This window comes from Urocampus carinirostris, chromosome 6, assembly GCF_059441175.1.
Source record: "Urocampus carinirostris isolate Australia breed hairy pipefish chromosome 6, RoL_Ucar_1.0, whole genome shotgun sequence".
Classification (NCBI taxonomy): Eukaryota; Metazoa; Chordata; class Actinopteri; order Syngnathiformes; family Syngnathidae; genus Urocampus; species Urocampus carinirostris.
The window spans coordinates 28,315,689-28,335,349 of NC_142354.1; the positions used below are offsets into that span (position 1 = coordinate 28,315,689).

The 19,661-nt window shown below is 39.5% G+C and overlaps 1 protein-coding gene across 2 annotated transcripts; it reads right to left on the reverse strand.

Moving 5' to 3' along the window:
- Positions 1–2,897: 2,897 nt before the first annotated feature.
- On the reverse strand, positions 2,898–18,826 carry suox (sulfite oxidase). Of its 2 annotated transcripts, none has more exons than XM_088338604.1 (6): positions 18,739–18,826; positions 8,742–8,812; positions 8,503–8,674; positions 6,431–6,703; positions 5,365–5,730; positions 2,898–3,787 (listed from the first exon to the last, which is right to left on the reverse strand). In XM_088338604.1, exons 2-6 carry the CDS (start codon positions 8,798–8,800, stop codon positions 2,945–2,947), a joined length of 1,713 nt encoding a protein of 570 aa, XP_088194730.1. In that variant the 5' UTR covers positions 8,801–8,812; positions 18,739–18,826; the 3' UTR covers positions 2,898–2,944. The 2 variants fall into 2 exon arrangements, with proteins under 2 accessions (XP_088194730.1, XP_088194729.1); XM_088338603.1 differs by having other exon boundaries at positions 8,742–8,863.
- Positions 18,827–19,661: the final 835 nt, after the last annotated feature.

The following is a 19,661-nucleotide window of genomic DNA, read 5'->3' on the forward strand; positions in this document are numbered from 1 at the left end:
ACAAATAATTATCCAGTAGACCCCAGGGTTATGACATATTAATTTACTCCGAGGTAGGGGGTGTTAATTGAAATGGCGGGGGTGTAGAAACCTATTGCCAACCAGCTAATGCGTTCCAAACTCCTGGTAGCCCAGATAAAAACATGAAAATACTGTTTACATTACATGTATGATGCCCTTACTGCCTGCTCATTTCTTTCATCAGCTATTTTTATATTCCACAATACACCCACCACTCCAGAAAATCCCTCGAATTCCAATTAAGCTCTTGTTGGAATGTTTACTTTATAGACTTGAGTTTGAATACATTTGGTAGTGTTTGCATAAATGTGTGTATTTTCGTTCCAAATAATAATGCATTGTCAAATCAATGAAATGGGAAGAAGTAATTGTGTAGCTCCTTCAAAATGATGAGACTTATCGTTATTTTATACCGTGGACATTTGGCGTCCTCTTCTGGTAATCTGAGACAAATTCAATCGGAACCCTATAATTTTATAACTATTTCTTTCCAAACACTTGATAAAAACGCTAAAGCATATAAGAAAATATATATGTCAATGAAATATTTACCTGTGATGCGACTAGAGCTGGTACAGTGGAGTTTGTGGGTGGATGCAGAGGGGGGAGGAGACGGTGGGTTGATAGGGAGATTTTAAAATTCCACTCGCAAAGCTTGATAAGACTGTTGCTTTAATCACTTCCTTATCCTTAACAATTGCCTAGATTGTTGATTGGTTATGAGCATATTACATACCAATGATAAAAATTTGTGTGCGTTCTTTCTATTCCTGTTATCTTAAGCTTCATTTCAATCGTTACCATTTTTCTTCTCCATTTAGCATCACTGTCAAGAATATTTTATTATTGCAGTCCAAATTATTAAAATAAGATTGAGTAAAAAAATTTCACTGAACAGCTGCTATTTAAGGTCAACAAAAACATAGTGCCAGAAAACATCCACTAGTTATTCATTCGGAAAGAGGGAAATTTTAACTTAAAGGGCTGTAGTAAATTCATAATCCCAAAGGTGAGAACCACCAGGAAAAGTATGCGTGTGTCTGTGTGTGGAGTCAAGCTCTGGAACGGTTTGCAAGACTATGTCCAACTATTCACTTGTTCAAATCTAAATACAAAAAAACATTCCTGTTGGAATACAGAGATGAAGAAAATGGGGTATGAGTGATACGAGAGATTGGGAATAGTGAGTGCTAGAGCTATGGTTAACCTTGTGTTATGGTTGCTATTGTTATATCATAACTGTTATTATTAATATTACAATTGTTATATCATTGGTGTATTCAATAGGGAAGATGAAAGGGTAGGGAATATAAGCATATTGCTTCTTACTACCCCTTTTCAAACATATTAACATTATCTTGTAAGTGAGTAATTTTTTTTGTTCCATTCTTTTTTTTAATGTTTGAATAAAGTTTTCATTCATTCCTTCATTCACTGTTAGCCCAGAGACTCATAACAAATAGGTACAGTACAAAAAAATCAAATTACGATTCAAAGTCTTTGAGAAGCACACCAGATTATAAAAAAAATTAAGTGAAAGAAAAGCAGGGAAGAAGTTAGCCCAATAGCATATCAGCATTTTCTTGATGCCATCACCCAAACAATAGCAAATAAGCATCTATATGACGAGTAGCAGATATATGAGATATGAGGTGAAAATAAAGTAACCAAGGGCCCAAAAAACTGAAGTAACTCTGTATGGGTTACTGTAATAAATATGATGAAATAAAATGTAAATACCACATCAAAATGATTTTGGGGAAAAAAACAAATGTCACCAGTAAACAAATCCTCTGTGACTTGATCTCAAAATAAAAAGCTATTTATTTATCACTTTCAACACAAACATCATTTACAATGAAAAGTGAAAAATGCATTTTAACGGATGTACATGTCAAACTGATACTCTTTTTGTTCGTTTGTATAGAAATCATCCCTACATGTTCCTATGACATTTATTTTAAATCCTTTATGCCCAATTTAGCAATAGGCAATTCATATTCCTATCTTTCCTTAGAAGGACTGCATTGTCAAAGTTATTTTCGTGGAGACAATTCTTACTTTTGTATTTAAGATGTTTGACGTCTAATGACGTCTCTAGAATTATTCTTTCTATGGGGCTCCATTTGATAAATGCTATCTGCATCACTATATTGCAAGCATGGCCAAAAAAAAAAAAAAACAGTGAAGGCTCCCCACAGTTGTAGAAACCGAGCAGTTTTCCCAGGATGCGAAGGGGTGCTGGCGTGAGGACAAGAATGTAACGGAATATTTGCATATTGTTTTAGCAGTTGTCAATAAAAATAATACAAAAAAAACAACAGAACTGTAAAAAAGTCTGGAAAAATATATATTTTCTAGCTAGGAATATAAAGCTATTATCACCTTAAACTCCCATCGACAGCGTCTGTCGTACCTGCCACTGAAAATATGCACATATTTATAAGATATCATTAATATATTGTTTTTCAATGTTTTTATCCTTTTGTATTTTAAACTTTTTAACTAGTTTTACTCAGTCCTCAAATTTTATTATACTTGCATAATGGTTCATACTGTTCATAATCAGTTCAAACTGAGAATTGATATTCCTTTAAATATGACCATGGCAAGATTGACTTGGAAAACGCAGCAGCAAATCCTTGGTATCCTGGTGTTGAATAAAAAAAATTCCGGTGGTCAAGTCACCAAAAAACAAAAATTACAATTAACCTCTGAAAATGATTGCCTTTGAATTAGTGTAAACCAAAATTAATAATGATTTAAAAAAACGTACCAGCTGTGTAAATAGCATGACACCTAAGAGTGAAAAGATTGAAATAATGTGGCCATTGAAATATATCCATAATCAGTTTCCCAAGTGAAAGGAACACGTAGTAGTTGTCGAAAAATAAATAGCAAAGACATTGCGGTCTGACGAGTCCTATTCTTCATGGTGACTGACGGTGATCCGGACCCGGTGCCAGGCGTTGCTCAGCACCCCTCTCAAGTTCCAGATGGGTGCCACCGAATCAGGTTGCATGTTATAACTGCTGTCCACAGCTTTGCAGACCACCTCCAGCTGCTGAGCCCCAGGCGGGATCGGGGCCGTGATTTCCCAAAGCTTCCAGGCCCAAGCCCTCCCCGGCGGGGACGGCGCTTCCCCCTCCTCTCTGCCCCTCAACCGGGCCACTCGCCACGTCTTCCCCCCGTCCAGGGACACGTCCACTCGCACCACTTCCCGTCCTCCGCCGCTCCACGCGTAACCCTTCAACGTCACCTCACCGACATCCATCGGGACGACGGCGCCCTCGGGTGGCCAGGTGATCGCCGACTGGACGGGCAGTTCTTGGATAGCCGGCGCCGATTTGAAATCCACTGTGTCCCAGTCGGTGGCGGGCGAGAAGCCTTTGTAGTCGTTTTGCTGCCAGTGACTGCCGCTTTCCTCGCCGCTCACCGTGATCTTAGACAACCACTTGACGTTACGGGCGCCAACCGTGCCGGGTACCACCACCCTCACCGGGTAGCCGTGATCCGCCGGGAGAGGTTCGCCGTTCATCTCGTACGCGAGTAGCACGTCGCCTTCCTCGCTCGTGGCTTTGTTCACGGGGATAGACGCACCGTACGTCGTCCCCGTCGCGTCTCTGTCCAGCCCTTCGAACTGTACGTGGCGTGCCCACTGCGCCGCTTCCGGACCGTAACCCGCCGCTAGCAGCACATCTCGAAGGCGGGCGCCGGCCCAGGTGGCGTTGCTGATGGCGGCGATGCCCCAGTTCAAGCCCTTCACCTGCAATCAGAGGTAAGATCTCAGACCATGGTTAACGAAAGAAAATGCAAAGAAAAATCTCGTCATTTAATTAGACTAAAAATAACTATTGTTGTTCCGACGCCTGCTATTTTAAGTTATCGTTTTGGTGAGTAAAAAGCCCAAATCAATGATACGAGTTTTAAATGTAATACTCATATTGGGAATTTGGCAAATGACAGTACAGTATTAAATATCAGTACCGTTGCTATCGTGATTGCTGCAATGACAGGACGCAGTTTCTTCCTTGGCTTACAGTAGAGGAGGGCGATACTGGGAGTTTTGGCATTGATCTGATCGAAGTAAATACATGGTATTTCGACAATTGTAATACCAGTCGAAACTTAAACAAACTGTCAAGATCATTGACATAATTGAACCCTTCCTCTTGAGTTCATGATAATATTTAAATAATTGGTGTTCAAAAAGTGGCAGATCACATTTACCATACAAATTTCCCCCGCGATTGTCATTTTCTGTATTTGAAAAGCTTCCCGTTTGCCTGTCCTTTTTAGCTTCTGGTAGGGGTGGGCACATAGATTTGGCCCTCTTTTCTGCCTGGAAGGCAGGATGCAGCAGCAGGGCAGGAAGGATTTTTAAAAGTAAGCCTGTCAGACATAGATTCAGGCACAAACCTAGAGAGTTGCCAACGGCACTGGTCGAGAGAGAGAAGGGGCCTGTGTACACCAAAGCGTTTTTTAGATTGCTGGCCACGTTTTTGCACTATGTTACAAACACCAGCAGGGCAGGACAAAGACTAGGAACCTTCCCGTATGTCCTGCGAGGGGCTCTCTCCCGGGGAACCTTACGAATCCAACTCAATCCACTCAGACTTGCTCTCTCTTTCTTTCTTGGTCCTCTCTCTTTCCTTGTCTCTCATTTTCTCCCTCTCTTTCCTACTCTCTCCCCACCTCTCTCACTCTCTTTCCCCCCTTTTGCGTTTTACTCTGTCTGTCTTTCTCTCTTTCTATCTGTCCCTCCCTTTCTCTTTCTTCTACTCTCCTCCCTCTGTTCTTCTTAGGGCGGGCGACTTCGAGAGCAACCCTGGCCCCCAGTCCAAATGCCAGTGGTGCTTTCGAGCCATTCGCTGCGACCACACCCCAATCACCTGTACTACCTGCACACGGGGCTTCCATAAATCATGCACCGGCCTGTCCGAATGTACTAAGGACTTCAGAGGCTTCGTCTGTTTGGTTTGCTTGGGTCACACCCAGTCAGGCATGGCGGCACAGGACAGTCACAGTCCCCTCTCCTTCGGAGAACTACGGAGCATCCCACGAGCGAGTCTAGCTAGCGCCACTAAGGATTACCTTAGATGCTTGAGTGACTCAACGACGACGAGTCACTACCACACTTAACCCAGCCGACAAACACCCGAGTATGTGCTCCAGCAAGGGGCGAGGGGTTGACTGACTGATATGTAGCACAAATACACACGGTGGCATTTGCGATCACAAAGTTATTTTTGATTAACTTCGAATTTATATATATTTAAAAATATTAAATTTGTCTGAATCTGGTTGGACCAATTGAACCCTGGCGGCCTTCCAAAATCTGACCTGCTTGACGGCATTCATCTCAGAGCGCCGGTTGCCGGCGCACTGCAGCGTGGCGGTGACCGTGTGCTTGGGAAAGCGAGTCTTCAGATCCTCCAAGGACAGTTTGAGACCCCCACCTGGCAGGCCATCCACCTGCAGCTCGTACGACGCCGGGTCCACCTGAGGCACGGGCAGATGGTTTCTTTTGAAGAAGATGGCGGAGGGCGTGATGTAGCTGTCTGAGAGGAGTTCAGGAAGGGGCTCGGCGTTGAAGGGCTTCTGGCTGTTGACCCGCAGGACAGGATGGCGCTCGGGGTCTGATGAGTATGGGTCTGATGCCGCCGCGCTCTGCTGCTTTTTCTGATCCTCTGCTCGCAACTCGCCAACCTGGTAAACAATCAAATTGGAGTTACATCTTCATCAAGGTTTAGCCACAGACGGCTCAGAATTATATTTTGTGGGCCCAGGCGACCAACAAAATACAGTAATTGCTTGCTATAGCACGGTTTACTTCTTGCTGTTTCGGTACCTTGTAGAATTCGATCCTGCATTGTGTTCTGCATTCTGATTGGCTAGTCAGTTACTCCAGTTTCATTGAATTTCTTCACTGACATTCAGAGCACTGGGCAGAAATCCCATCAGCAAGAATGTCGACTTTGTGCGCTCCAAAAAGGTTGCCCCAGCCTGTGCAAAGCTGGTGCCATGCGTAACTATTTAATTAAAACAAAGCATTGCGAGGGCCCCTGGCGGTTGATGACACAATGGAATTTCTGCCCTGAGCTCTGAATATTAAAGTGAAAAAAATGTGCGCAAGTAAACGAAGGGAGTAACCATGCACAGAAAATAATGATACATTGTGCTGCAAGTAAGACACTCATTTGCAGAAGTCAATCTTAATTTAATTAGCATTAACAAATACAACGGAGTGCAAAGAAAGCATTCTCAAAACAAAACTCGATGAACTGTACTGACTAAAATTAGAAAGCCTATACAATCACAACAGCTTTTACACATGCTGAACCGTGTGACTGATCTTAAACTTGCCCATCCCTGGCGTACATGACTAAGTGGTAGAGAGGAGCCCTACCTTATATTCCGAGAGGATATCCAGCACATGCTCCTGGTTGTGCACGGCGTAGAGAGCCCAGAAGGGTTCAAGGGCCCCACCCGCTGCCAGGAGGATTTTGTCCCCGCCCGGGTGCATTTTGACAAACTCGGTGATATCATAAACAATTCCTTTGTACGTGACCCAAACGCCGTCGCTCAGAGTTCGGTGCTTGGCAACTTCTTCCTGGCTGAAAATTGGAAGTGGGGAGGCCGGCCCTCGGACCTGAATGCTAACCATGTCCGTCTGTTCCGCCTGCAGAAACATGCAATCAACAGATGTAATTTTTATTAAGAGAGTCGGTAAAGGAATGCAGATTTTTAAAGTACATGACGTTGACTTTTGTGCTGAATCCTTTGTCATCAGTTTAGGAGTCAACCACACAGTAAAATGTTGGATTTTTTTCTATCTGACAGGGATGCTGAGTTCAGAATGTGAAAGCTGAGTCACTGAAAGTCAAAGAACAAATGTGCAGAGTCGGGTTTCTGACTCACTGTTTGAAAAAGCAGCACAAGGGTGTGGGGGCTAAGGGTCCAAATTTCAACTCAGCGTTTATGCCAACAAAAGGAATAGTAGAGCTAAATATAATATAGCAACGGCATAATATAGATAATTTTACATTTTAGAAAATATACAAGTCATGCTCATACCATTTATATATATATATATATATATATATATATATATATATATATATATATATAATTTATTTTTTTGTTGTAAAACAGGGGTCATCCAAAGTTTTTGAAGCTGAGAGATACTTTTAATACTGATTGGCATGAAGGGCTAATATTTCTAAAAATGTATTTCTAAAATGACAATTTATGTTATTACTATGTTATTACTGTCAAAATTATTAAAAGTTGACCTAAAATAGGCTCGTTCAACCACTATAAAATCATGACAGTTGGAAATCACAAGGACCCATCACTGGTGAGCTATTTTTAGAACCTGTTCGTGGTCTTCTCAGGGTCTTTGGGGGCTACCCGGTGCCCACAGGAATCATAATGGAGACCCCGGCTAAAAAAGTATTCTGAAATATATATATATTTTTCAGCAAGAACATTTATTGTAAAAACATATGAAATACGCTTAAAAATGTAAACATTAATATCTCAGGAAACTATACTGACAAAGGTACTTAAAACTTCAACTTGAAAATTTTGAACTTTTCTTCTACACTTTTGAGTCAAGTAACAAAAAAGAGAGGGAAAAAAATCTAATTAAATCAGAGAAATAATCATCTTATAAAACACAAATTTCTTGATATTATTCTTATACTTCTTTGTTGATTATCTTAAAATGAGCACCAGTAAAACACGACCTTGTTTTTTAACCTTAAAAATGCATTGTCATTAAATTGATTCTTCAAGATAATATCTAATTATTCACCTTAAATATTAATGATGTAATCCAAAAATTATAATTAAAATGAAAATGTTTTCTGGAAAAAATGTAAAAAAGAAAACATCATTACTGAACTCTTGGCAAATTACGATTTAAATGTTGAATAATACTAAGTTCAGATATAAGACTTAAAAGTACATACTGTAAAACACATTATAAAATAAAATTAATATGAATTAGAATTAATCAATTATGTGAAATTACATGTCTTATATGTTTTGCCAGCATCGACAGGGGCCTGGTGGTGAGTCAGCCCACCAATACGTTGCTGACCTCTGGGGCTTAGCTACCCTCTGCAGGTTCAGAGATTTGGAGGCCGAGATGATTAGAGACCAGCTAGCTGAGCACACGGCGGACATTAAACTGCGGGACAATCTGTTTTTAATTGCCGGACGAAAAGTCACTATTCAAAAAAACAACGAAGAAAAACAGAGCGAGAGAGAACCCTGGCCCGAGTTAATGATTGGCATTTAAGGCACACCCCCTACCCCAATTTCAGGTCATGTTCGGGCCTCTACTTAAATCTAACAGTCAAATATACACACCGTCCCCTAGAGGAGTTAATAAGGCAACTGTTTTTGTGTTTTCAGTGTCATGTGAAAAAAAAAGAGGAATAAAGAGGACACAAAGCTGGGCATCAGACATACCTTGTGCTGGTGAAGGCCATAAGCCAGAACAGCGCCAGTCCCAGCAAGGACACCCATAAAAACCTGTCTCATTTTCAGACCGTGTCCACTGCGCTCCCATTTCTGGTCTTCGTTGTTGCTAACACTCACGGGACGAGCTGCACACCAAGCTACTACAGCAGACGCTTGAGGTCTATTATCAAAAGATGTTTTAAATAATATCTGTAAATGAAGTAAAAGGCTGAATAATAATAGCATACCTTAGAGGAGTGAGGAGCCCAAATCGAGTTAGATGTCGACAGTGACCAAGAGGCAGCATTGCATTGATGTTCTGGAGCGCACAAAGCAGACTTTCCCGATGATTTGATTTCTGCACAGTGCTCTGAATGTCAGTGAAGAAATTCAATGAAAAAGCGAAGAAGGAAGAATGATGCCATCAGGGCCCATTTTCATTTTCATAGTAATTAATTACAATGTATTAGTACATTGAATGTACATTGATCCCTGACAGTTCGTACAGATATTTTTAGATAAATTTTTCAACGAGCACTAACCACACTCACTTCTTTTCATTCTGCCAAGGGAGAGTTTTCGAATATTTAAAATTCTTTTTCAGAATAGATACAAATAATTTTCAGATTTGGAAATGTTTTCCTGGTAACATCGAAGAGCAACATTTATAGGTCAAAAGATGTTTTGGACAGTTTTATCTCTTAACAGTGACGTACAATTAGGGGAGGCAGGTGAAGCTGTGCCTCACCTAACATCATGGAAATAAAAAATGAAAAATATATTAAAGGACTGCACTTATTCAATGTTAGGCTGAGTCCCATTCTTCGCACTTTCACTCGCTATGTGCCCTAGTCACTCGGTTTGCGCGTTCACGTGAAAATGGGGTGTGTCCCGATACTCTCAAGACCGAGGCAGAAGTGCCCTCAAACCATGTCGTAACCACTTCAAGACCGAGGGGGCTCCCTACCTCACTTGGCGGCGAAGTGACTACCCAGAAGTCTTTGCGAATTCTCAATATCAACAAACATGCCCGGAAAGGAACCGCACAAATGTAAGTAGTTTTCCACAACCACGCATGTATTTGCAACAAAATGTATTGAGATATCTTAGTTAGACGTAAATGCAATAGAAAATCGTATTTTCGCGTTAAAACATGAACATTGCAAAATCGCTACTTTACGAAGTGCACAAATCTACCAAGGGAGCTGCCAAAAAATAATCTTCACGCTACAAACTGTAAAGTAGGATAACTGTGCAGAAAATCACGGTTCAGCCCATCCCTGTTTGTATCTTAAACGAGTCGTGCTTTTACATTATTATCTACATGGCCAGTCGCTAAAGGAGCATAGTCAGAATAACGTTCTGGACATACGCGCTTGTTTACTGCACACAATTTCGGGTGTCGTGTTTTATTTACAATATGATTATTTCATGTGAGATCAGAATGCATTAGTTTTCATCATGCATTATGAGTAATGTTTCCGAATTTCACGTGGAAATACAGTTGAAACAAACTACTATCACATAGTCCACTGCCTTCTCTGTAAACACATATTAAGTAAACTAATTACCTTCTCAAAATGTTGTCCAAATGTGGAGTCAATTCTAAAGCATATGTGATGCTGGCCAATAGAAGGCTCTTACAGCCATAAGAATAACATGTCAATTTTGTGTATCTATTCACTATCAAATAATTATCCAGAACACATCCTATAATTTCTCACATCAACTTGTTGAGCATCCTATACACAGTTGTTTTTGTGCAATACACAAGCATTAAGTAATTCTTGTTTTTTCCACCCAACCTAAAGGCCAATGTAGAACGTCCCGTGGAAGAGCTGGCCACCATCACAGCTACCACGCCATCCACACCGACGGGCACGTCGTTGGCATCTTCTAATCCGGCGCCAAACCCCAAATCACCCAGAAAAAAAAGGAAGCACGATACACTCCTTGACTTTTTGAAAGCGGAGTCTGCCGGAGTGAGGAAAATGCTCGAGGAAACTGTGGCCAAAACTGAGCGGTTCCCGTCCTTTTTGGGAAGCTCGTGGACAAATTTCCAGAACAGTGACATCCCTGCAATGTTTCCCTTTGTTTTATAAAAGGAAAATATTTTATTTTATTAAGAACTCAATGAAGTTCCAGTTTGTGTTTTCCAGCTTTATGGAAGTATTGGTATATTTTTGTTACAATTTGTGACATATTATTTATTTACTATTATGTATTTCGGCCCAATGTGATTTTGTTTTTCTGAAAGTAAACTATTATTTAAACTGGAGTGATTTGTAGTTGTTTTCTGTCCAACAGTCACATAGTTCACACACAGTATCTCACATCATTACGAAATAAACCACCAAGGTGTTACTCAAAATAAAGATGTTTATTGAATAGTAATGCAGAAAAGCACGGAATGCAAATGTGGGTCTGACTTCCAAAGCCTAACACATGGCTTTTGGGCAATTTATTCCATATTAACTGTGGACAATTCTGTGTATTGTGGACCTGGGAACCCTGAAGACCCGTGACACCACACGGTAGGACAGACCGTGGGCCAGCCAGTATAGGCCCTCCAGCCATGGCCCTGTTCCCTCTTTAGCAGCTCCTGCAGGGCCCACATGACCTTCTTGCTCAACCTTAAGTCCTGAATGAGTTTTGACTTCACATCGAACCATAAGCACAGGATGGGAACATTCCTGTCCAACCTGTCCACGCTTATGGGACAGCCACTCTGGAACACAATAGATAACAAACAATTTAGACATAAATGTGGGCATAGATGATGTAAGCATCATGAAAAAATGTTGAAATGAGCTTTTTTATATCCAATGACAACTCTTTTGAATTAAATTCCTTATGAACTAAGGTTTTTGGGTCGTACAGGGAAGTTTGGTGACGATATTATGTCAGCTTAAGGGTCAGGTGGACTGTTCTTGTTTGTTTACTTTTCATCATGTCACACACTAAAGACCCCTACTATATCATAAAATGGCATTAAGATACTAAGTAGATTGCCATTTATGTCTACACAAACATAAGGTATTATGTGAACGTGCATTGTATGCTAACTTTTACTGTATTTGACCGAACGGGTCATTTTTTTTAATGAGTGTACGTACCTTGTAAAGATGAATCAGCACTACATAGCGCCGAAGCTGTCTTCAGTATAGCACATTTCTCCTCCGTTGATTGGAGACACGGAAAAGATGATGAGCTTTCAGGCAATCGGTAATAACACAGCTGTAGCGGGCATTTTTAACGTTGCACGAACTCTCCAACTGACACACCACAGGTTGAGACTCGAGTTGTTTACATGTGACGTAGACCAATACGTCACTGAGGTCTACAGCCAATTAATATTACCGCCATCTCCTGGACAGGGGTGGAACCTTGCAAGTCTTGTCCAAACCATCTCCACTTTGCACTCCACCGGCGGAGGGCACTCCTCTATCGAGGGACCTCACTGGAGGGTCCTCAGGGCCGAGTGAGAGAAATGGGATTGGGCCTTAATGTCTTACTCATTTAACCTCACTGAAATTGCTGAAATGTCACGTTATATTGTAATTTATATGAATACAAGAAGTATGTCAGGTATTACTGTGCTAAGCATCTGAAGTGAGGGCATGCAAGGATTCGGCACACATCTCAATCCCAAACATTTCAATTAGCACACTAATAGCAAGTCAAGCCATCCGGTTATTTATTTTTTCATTGCGTGGACTTTTTTCATAATGGAAATAATGGATCCTTTATTTTATCAAAAGGAACAGCCAATTTACTTCATTTATAAGTTAAGGCCATATAATAAATCATTCTTTTCCATGCTAAATTTTCTATTTTGCTTTCTTACTCTGCCAATCAAATGATAAAAAAGATATAGGTTGATTCATTTGCAAATCCGAGTGTGCCTAACCAGAACCTCACCGCACATCACTGATTAATAACCTTATCGTAAAAATTGGGTATGCATATAACCGTTTAATATTTGGAACAATCAACATATTTATTGCAAAAATAAACATTACTCGATTTTTCAGAATTGTTCGTAGTTAATCTAGAAAATACATATTTCAGGGTTTGTACACCTTTTTTCATGGCTTATTTTAAGCATTTTTAATGACTGTCAAAGCCAATTGTCCAACTTCTCCAGTAACATGAAAAAAAATCCTGATGTGAACCATGTATTTTGCAGAACCACAAATATATTTGTGATTTACATATCTCATCTCATCTCATCTCATCTCATTAGCTGCACCGCTTATCCTCAGTAGGGTCGCAGGGGTGCTGGAGCCCATCCCAGCAATCATCGGGCAGTGGGCAGGGGACACCCTGAACTGGTTGCCAGCCAATCGCAGGGCACACAGGGACAGACAACATGTGATTTTTAATCTTTATCAAGACATGTAATTTTTAGATCTTCAGCAAATCGCAAATATACTGTACTTGTTGTTAAGACAAATCTCTTCACATATAGGTGTTGGATAGATATGACTTGAATTTTCAGGTGCAGGAAGTTCTTCCCATTACAATTTGCCACTGGGAAAAGCTACGTTATTTTTTTCCTTGGCCCACAATAAATGTCCAAGTGTCCATAATTGGAACGTAATCCTTGTACTAATACATATTTTATAGTGCCCTGTTTAGGTGTAGCATGCACCTGTCCTCTTGAGTGCGAGCTTTAGGGGGCGATGATGCTTCATAGGTCAATGCCATACAAACTAATGCCAGTTGCAGTTAATCAGGAGGGAAGAATAAATGCAAAAGCAAACCGACGCCACCAGAGAGTGTCTGCGTCATTTTTGAGCAGACGTGTTGAGAAACATGGCAAGAATTTCAAGCATTTACAAGCACTTCACCCGAGATCCAAGCACGTTTTAATCCTTGAAATCACAACATTAAAATTCAAGCATTTTTAAGGATTCCAAGCCTCCGTATGAGACTTTGTATTTAGTAATTTGCTGAAAACTGACGTAATTAACTGCCAAAGATTCTTAGTATTTAGTATTAGTATTAAGTATTGCTGAAATAAATGCACTGCTGTACTTTTCTTTGCCTAGGAATGTGACTTCATACCGCCTTTAGTGTCACCATCGGTCGGTTTATGAGTAACAACAAAAACATAGATACACGAAACCTCAGTCCAAGGTTTAAGGCCTATACATCCTTGTCAAAAAGCCAAAGTGACCCTTTGAACACTTCACCTCCTACAGAACCGGCCAATCGGCAGAGACCTTAAAACAAGACCCTACTTACACAAAATGTACTTTTATTTCAGTTACCTATCAAAAAAATAGTATCAATTGATATATTGACTCAGGCAAGTCCATTTGTTACAGCAGAAAAATATTGCATTGAATATGATATTATATTTGGAACCGACTTGACATAAACTCAATTGTTTTGGTGAACGGCTGAGTAAAAAAAAAAAAAACTGTTGTTTACTTTTGGATAGTACTTATCATTCCAAGCATGTATCGCAGCATCAAGTTGTCCATAATTAGAACGTTAATCATTATCATTTAAAGGTTTTTATGTTACCTGTAATGTTTTCAGTCTTAACTGTACCGGTAGGAAATTCTAAGTTGGTGTTATCATTGCTCGGAGTCACGCCAGGACACGATCAAATGCATTCTTTGGAATATTTTCACCTCGAGTTCTTGTATTTAGGGTAGGGTCATTTCTAAAAGAGTACCCCAGTTTGTCAACAACTGACACCAAAATGGCCTGCAGCAGGCGTGTCAAACATACTGTAAAAGCCCACGGTCCGGATCAGTCTCGCCAGAAATTTCTAATTATGTCAAAATAAAAGAGAATGAAGCGATTCTCTAGGTTATTTCTATCAAAAGTTGATTTTTTTAAATGAATGCGAGCCAAATGTTCTCTCCAGCCACTAGAGGGCAGTGTTAGGTTTGTATAGTGTGGCAAGTTGGTTCAGGTGTAAAAACTGCATTCATTTAACTGTTAAAATAAACCAGTTAAAATATTCAAAACCAAAAATTAAAAAACGTTTCCCCCATTGTTTGTGAATAAATTTCTCGTCGATTATAACATGTACGGTAAATACTAATGTAGGTTGAATGTTAAAGCATAAAACTGGAAAGACCAAGACAAAGTTTGGAGTTGACATTATTTTACTGATCCAACCTGCCTATGAACAGAAAGGGTCCCTAAAGTCACCTTTCCCAAGGCACATGCCATCTAGTAGAGAACTGGGTTATTACAACCAAAACTACATAAATGTGACAGAGGGAAAAAAATTGCATATGAAAATCTTAGTAAACATTTTGAAATTCAGATGATGGGAAATAACTTGGGTTTTTTTCTTTCAGGATCATACTTTAGAAACAATAGTCCGCTTTGTTTCATTTTACGAATATAATAAAAAAAAACTGCTACAATACTGTTTTCTATTACATCAAAATACATCATTATCAAACAAATGAACATAGCATTCATATTTTAGATTAAATGCATGGGAACAGTATTGTACGGGAAAACGGATGCAAGATAAGATCAAAATACTCGAATGATTACAAAACGTTATCTTCTTTACAAAACGTTATCTTCTTTTGTCAATATAAACCACATGATGTCTTTAAGGGGATGAGTAACAATTCACTCAATTCCCGAGCACTGCATTTTAAAAATATTGTAGAGGGCACCAAGTTATGGCAAACAGTCAAAATAATGGATGGATGCATTTATAACTATTTTATTGCAGTGAGAATTGACTGATAGATCTAGGCCATAAACATATGGATTGCTTTCCAGTTGTCAGCGTTTATCTTTAATCACTTCAGCTCCTTATCACTTTTTCAGTAGCCTGTGAGATTACTACTAGGGTTGCAGTATTTCTCAGTTTCTTGACTCTATTCACCAACATGCCATGTACAGTAAGGAAAAAAAATACCCCTCCTAAAAGACTGGACTGATTAAAGACAGCAGGTACACACACACCTTGTGAGTTATATATATTTTTTTATTGTTGCTGCTGAAGATGATTGCACTTCCTTTTATTGCACTATTGTAACAATGCACTATTCTTTTTCATTGTATTATAAGGTCAGGCCAGTTTTTCTAGGCACTACGTTGTAATTGTTTTTTTGGGCCTATATAGTAAATCCTGGTAGTCTTATCTTTGTTCTCTTCAAAGTTTTTATATTGCATGTTTACCCTGGATAGCCATGTCTAATCCCGTTGCATATAATGTTTCCCAACGTTGATGTTAATGCCAATAAAGAAAATTCTATTCTATTCTAGTTTTGAATTAATGGATTCATTTTTACAGCCTTTGTTTTTTCTGCATTTTGGGCTAGTGTACTGCCTACATGTCAAACACTGGATGTTGAAGAAATATACATCAATATTATCGCACACCATCTTTATGCACAAAACAATTCCATCTCGAGGAATATTACAAAACAAACAGAACATTTTATAAAAACGGAAATCTAACACATTTGTTGGAGCTGTTTATTAACGCTTCAAAAAAAGCAGCTGTAGACTAAAATACTAGACTAGGGTCAAGACTTTTTGTTGTTGTTTAAGTGTGAAAAAGTGGTAACCTTTTTTTTTCTTTTTTTAAATCAGTAGGTTGTTTTTACTAGGAGATAAGTGGTAGTCTAACGCAGGAGTCAGGAAACTTTTTGACCAAATAAGCCATAAAAAAAAAAAAACATTTTTATTTTTGGGGGAGCAAGCCACACCATATATTTTAAGAGAAATTTCAACAAAATCACCAAACCTGCTCACTAGTTCTTCAGCACATTTTATTTCATTGTGTGATGTTTGATGATTTGGTAAAATCTATGAAATAATATGAATGCCAGAGCCTGTGTCTCATTTCAATATAAATATACCACCTAAAATTTGTCTACCTCCTGCAGTTACTTAGGAGTGTTGAGGCTTATTTTGACTTTCATTTTTGTCCTTAACAATGGTTTCAAAATATGGTGCAATCAAAGTTCTTTTGTCAAAATGTCACAAAATACGGCAAACCAAAATACGAACATATTAAGCTTCAGTGCAGATGGCCCTGAGCGAGGAGAAGGAATGTGTGCACCCTGTATATAGCGCTGCCCTTTCCTACCGTTCACCCAATCAAATTGCTTTAGGTTCTTTGCTTGTGCTTTTGGGGGTTTTAAGTTTTCCCGTTGGCTTTTCATCATAAGGTGTGTCTACAATTAACATAGATTGTTTAATGAGCTTCCATATAAAAGGATTATTTAGCGATGTACAGCCAAAACAGGGTCTGTTGGTATGTCACCTTTATTGTAAACTGTAGTTAATATTGTGTCCTATATATACACTGGACCGAACCCTGCAAGTAGTCAGTATTGTCTCAGCTTTAAATGACAATCGGCTCTGCATGTAACAATACATTTAAAAATTGCGAAAAATCTATTTTAGCTTTGGGGTTATACTCACAACAGAGCCATAGGTTCCCGACCCCTGGTCTAACACTAAAAGCGGTAGTGTGGTAGTGTTGGGAGGTATGGTACCTTATTTTTCCAGTCAATAAGTCATAGTTTTTACTAATAACTCGACTTTCGAGCATTTTTTTATTACGAAAATACCAGTGCCAACTGTTTTTACGTATCAGCGTTAATATATTTGTACTCCATGCAATGTTCCCTCTAAGCTGCGCGTGTATGCAACTGCGCACTGCCCAGACCAGCATACAAAAAAAATTCTATCCAGCGCATACAAACAGAGCTTGAAATTGCAAAATTATTCCCCAGAAAATACGGCCAAAATTACAGTGCATGCGGGTAAAAACTATGCAAGTACCCTCTGTGTGTTTTAAAAGCGGGATTTTGAAATTCAATTTCGACACGGGATTGAGTAAACAAAAGTAAGTGCACACGTGAGCTGGAGCAAAAGAAAGGAGGTTCTTGTTGATGGTTGTGGATAGGTGGGAGATCATCCTTGCTGTAAAATGGTGGATGAACCTTGTATGTAGTTTTTGCCTTTGTGCAGTGTGTTAAATGTTAGATGTTCCTTCCTGCTCGACTATTTTTATAAAACAACTTGACTTTTTTTTTTGCGTTGTCAAACATAACAGGAGCCTGACTGTTCGTATTTAAAGGAAAAATATTCTCTTTTTCTTGTGTTATAGGCTTAAATATTTGGTATTATATTAAAAATTATTTAAATGTAACAAGTCATTTTTTTGCCAACACAACTACCACTAAAAAGTTTGATTAAATACAATTCTGTATTGTGCAACCAACCAAATAAATCCACAAAATGTTAGTACTTTGGGAAAAAAAATCTCATGGAAAGGTTTTTGTAAAAACAACACGTTTGTGGGACGTGCAACCTTCCCAATAGTTGGTTGGTTAAATCCCTGAACCACTAGATGTAAGGGTACCATTTCCTATGGTGTGTTCTGAGCAAATACAGCCTGGTGGCACCCAGCTCTCTCAAGTCAAGTCATGTTTATTTGTATAGCCCTTAATCACAAAGAGTTTTAAAGGGCTGCAGAGACCACAGATTATAGCAAACAATTCCCTGATCTATAACCTACATGAGGGCAAGGAAAAACTCATTTTTGGATCAGTTTTACCAGGCCAACATATGTTTCCACCCGGTAGATAAGCCATATCATTGATGTGAAAAAATAATTTACCAAGTTTAACTCAGCAAAATTTTACTTGATTTGATCTGAGGTTTTGGACATTTTTGATAATAATCTGGTTGCCACACTTAGGAATTATGTTGCTAACCTTTGTTCCAAGCGATGCTCGTAGACTTATTGAGATTGCTCAGACCTGTGGAAGCTTAGAGAGAACATTATTTTGAAACTTATGACACGCAACGGCGAAAACCTCAAGGGGGCAGTTAAACACAATTGAGGCAGTAAACTGAATATTTTGTCCCAATCAAGGGTAAAGAGGGTCATTAGTCAATGTGTCTCCATTTAATCACAGTGGTTGAGTAATACAGATTGTTTTTTATACTGTGATTTGAACGTTCCATATGTGAAATACTAGAAGAGGTTGTTACACATTATGGTATTTTTCTGCTAATGTTTTAGCAAATGAACCTATATTGCCTTGTTTGCGTCACTATACAACCAGATTTCTATGCTCTCATTACGGCTAACTTGGCTAACAGTTAGCAAGCTTGGAAGGTGATGTTCAATTGGAGCATGAGATTAAGCAACAGTTGTTATTTGTTCTAAAAAAGGACTTGACATGATGGTTTTATCTTGTCATGGTGGTAAATAAAAACAAATAAACTCACGTTTGTGCTTTAAAACGCCCGCTTGAGTCTTGCTGCTTTTCTGTGTTACTGCCACGCGAATATACTCAACATGTGTGATGTCAACCAGCTGCAGCAGATGGAAGAAGGGGGCGTTTGGGATAACAGATATCTCGTAGGGTTAGAGAAAAATAACAAAGAATGTATTTATTATTTCTTTGTGTACATAGTTTCGAATCTTCTGCATTATCTTTAAGAAGAAAAATGCAATAACCACGCGTCATTTATACGATATATTTATTAAGACAAACTATGTTTTTTCGCACAACTATCGGGAAAAAAAGCTCTATTTATTTTAAATCGACAAAAAAAGGAGTTTTACTACAACGTTGTTATGTGCTATCAGTAGTCGCTAACGATTACGCATCCTCTGGGAAGAAAAAACTTTTTCTTACCGCTAGAGGTCCATCCATCATCCATTATCTGCACCGCTTATCCTCAGTAGGGTCGCGGGGTAATGGAGCCCATTCCAGCCATCTTCGGGCAGGGGACACCCTGAACCGATTGCCACCCATTCGCAGGGCACATAGGGACTGACAATTCGCTCACTCATTCACACCTAGGGACAATTTCGACCGTCCGATTAACCTGACATGCATGTTTTTGGAATGTGGGAGGAACCGGAGTGCCCGGAGAAAACCTACGCAAGCACGGGGAGAACATGCAAACTCCACACAGAAAGGTTGGTCGCTGGATTTGAACCCATGACCTCAGAACTGTGCGCTAACCACTGCGCCGCCGTGCTGCCCCCGCTAGAGGTCAATATGTGTCATTTAAATGGTAAATGGTCTGCATTTATATAGCGCTTTTCAAGTCAATGAAGACCTCCCAAAGCGTTTTACAATGTGCTTCACACTTACCCATTCACACACACACTCACACACCAATGGCTGATAAGCTTGACA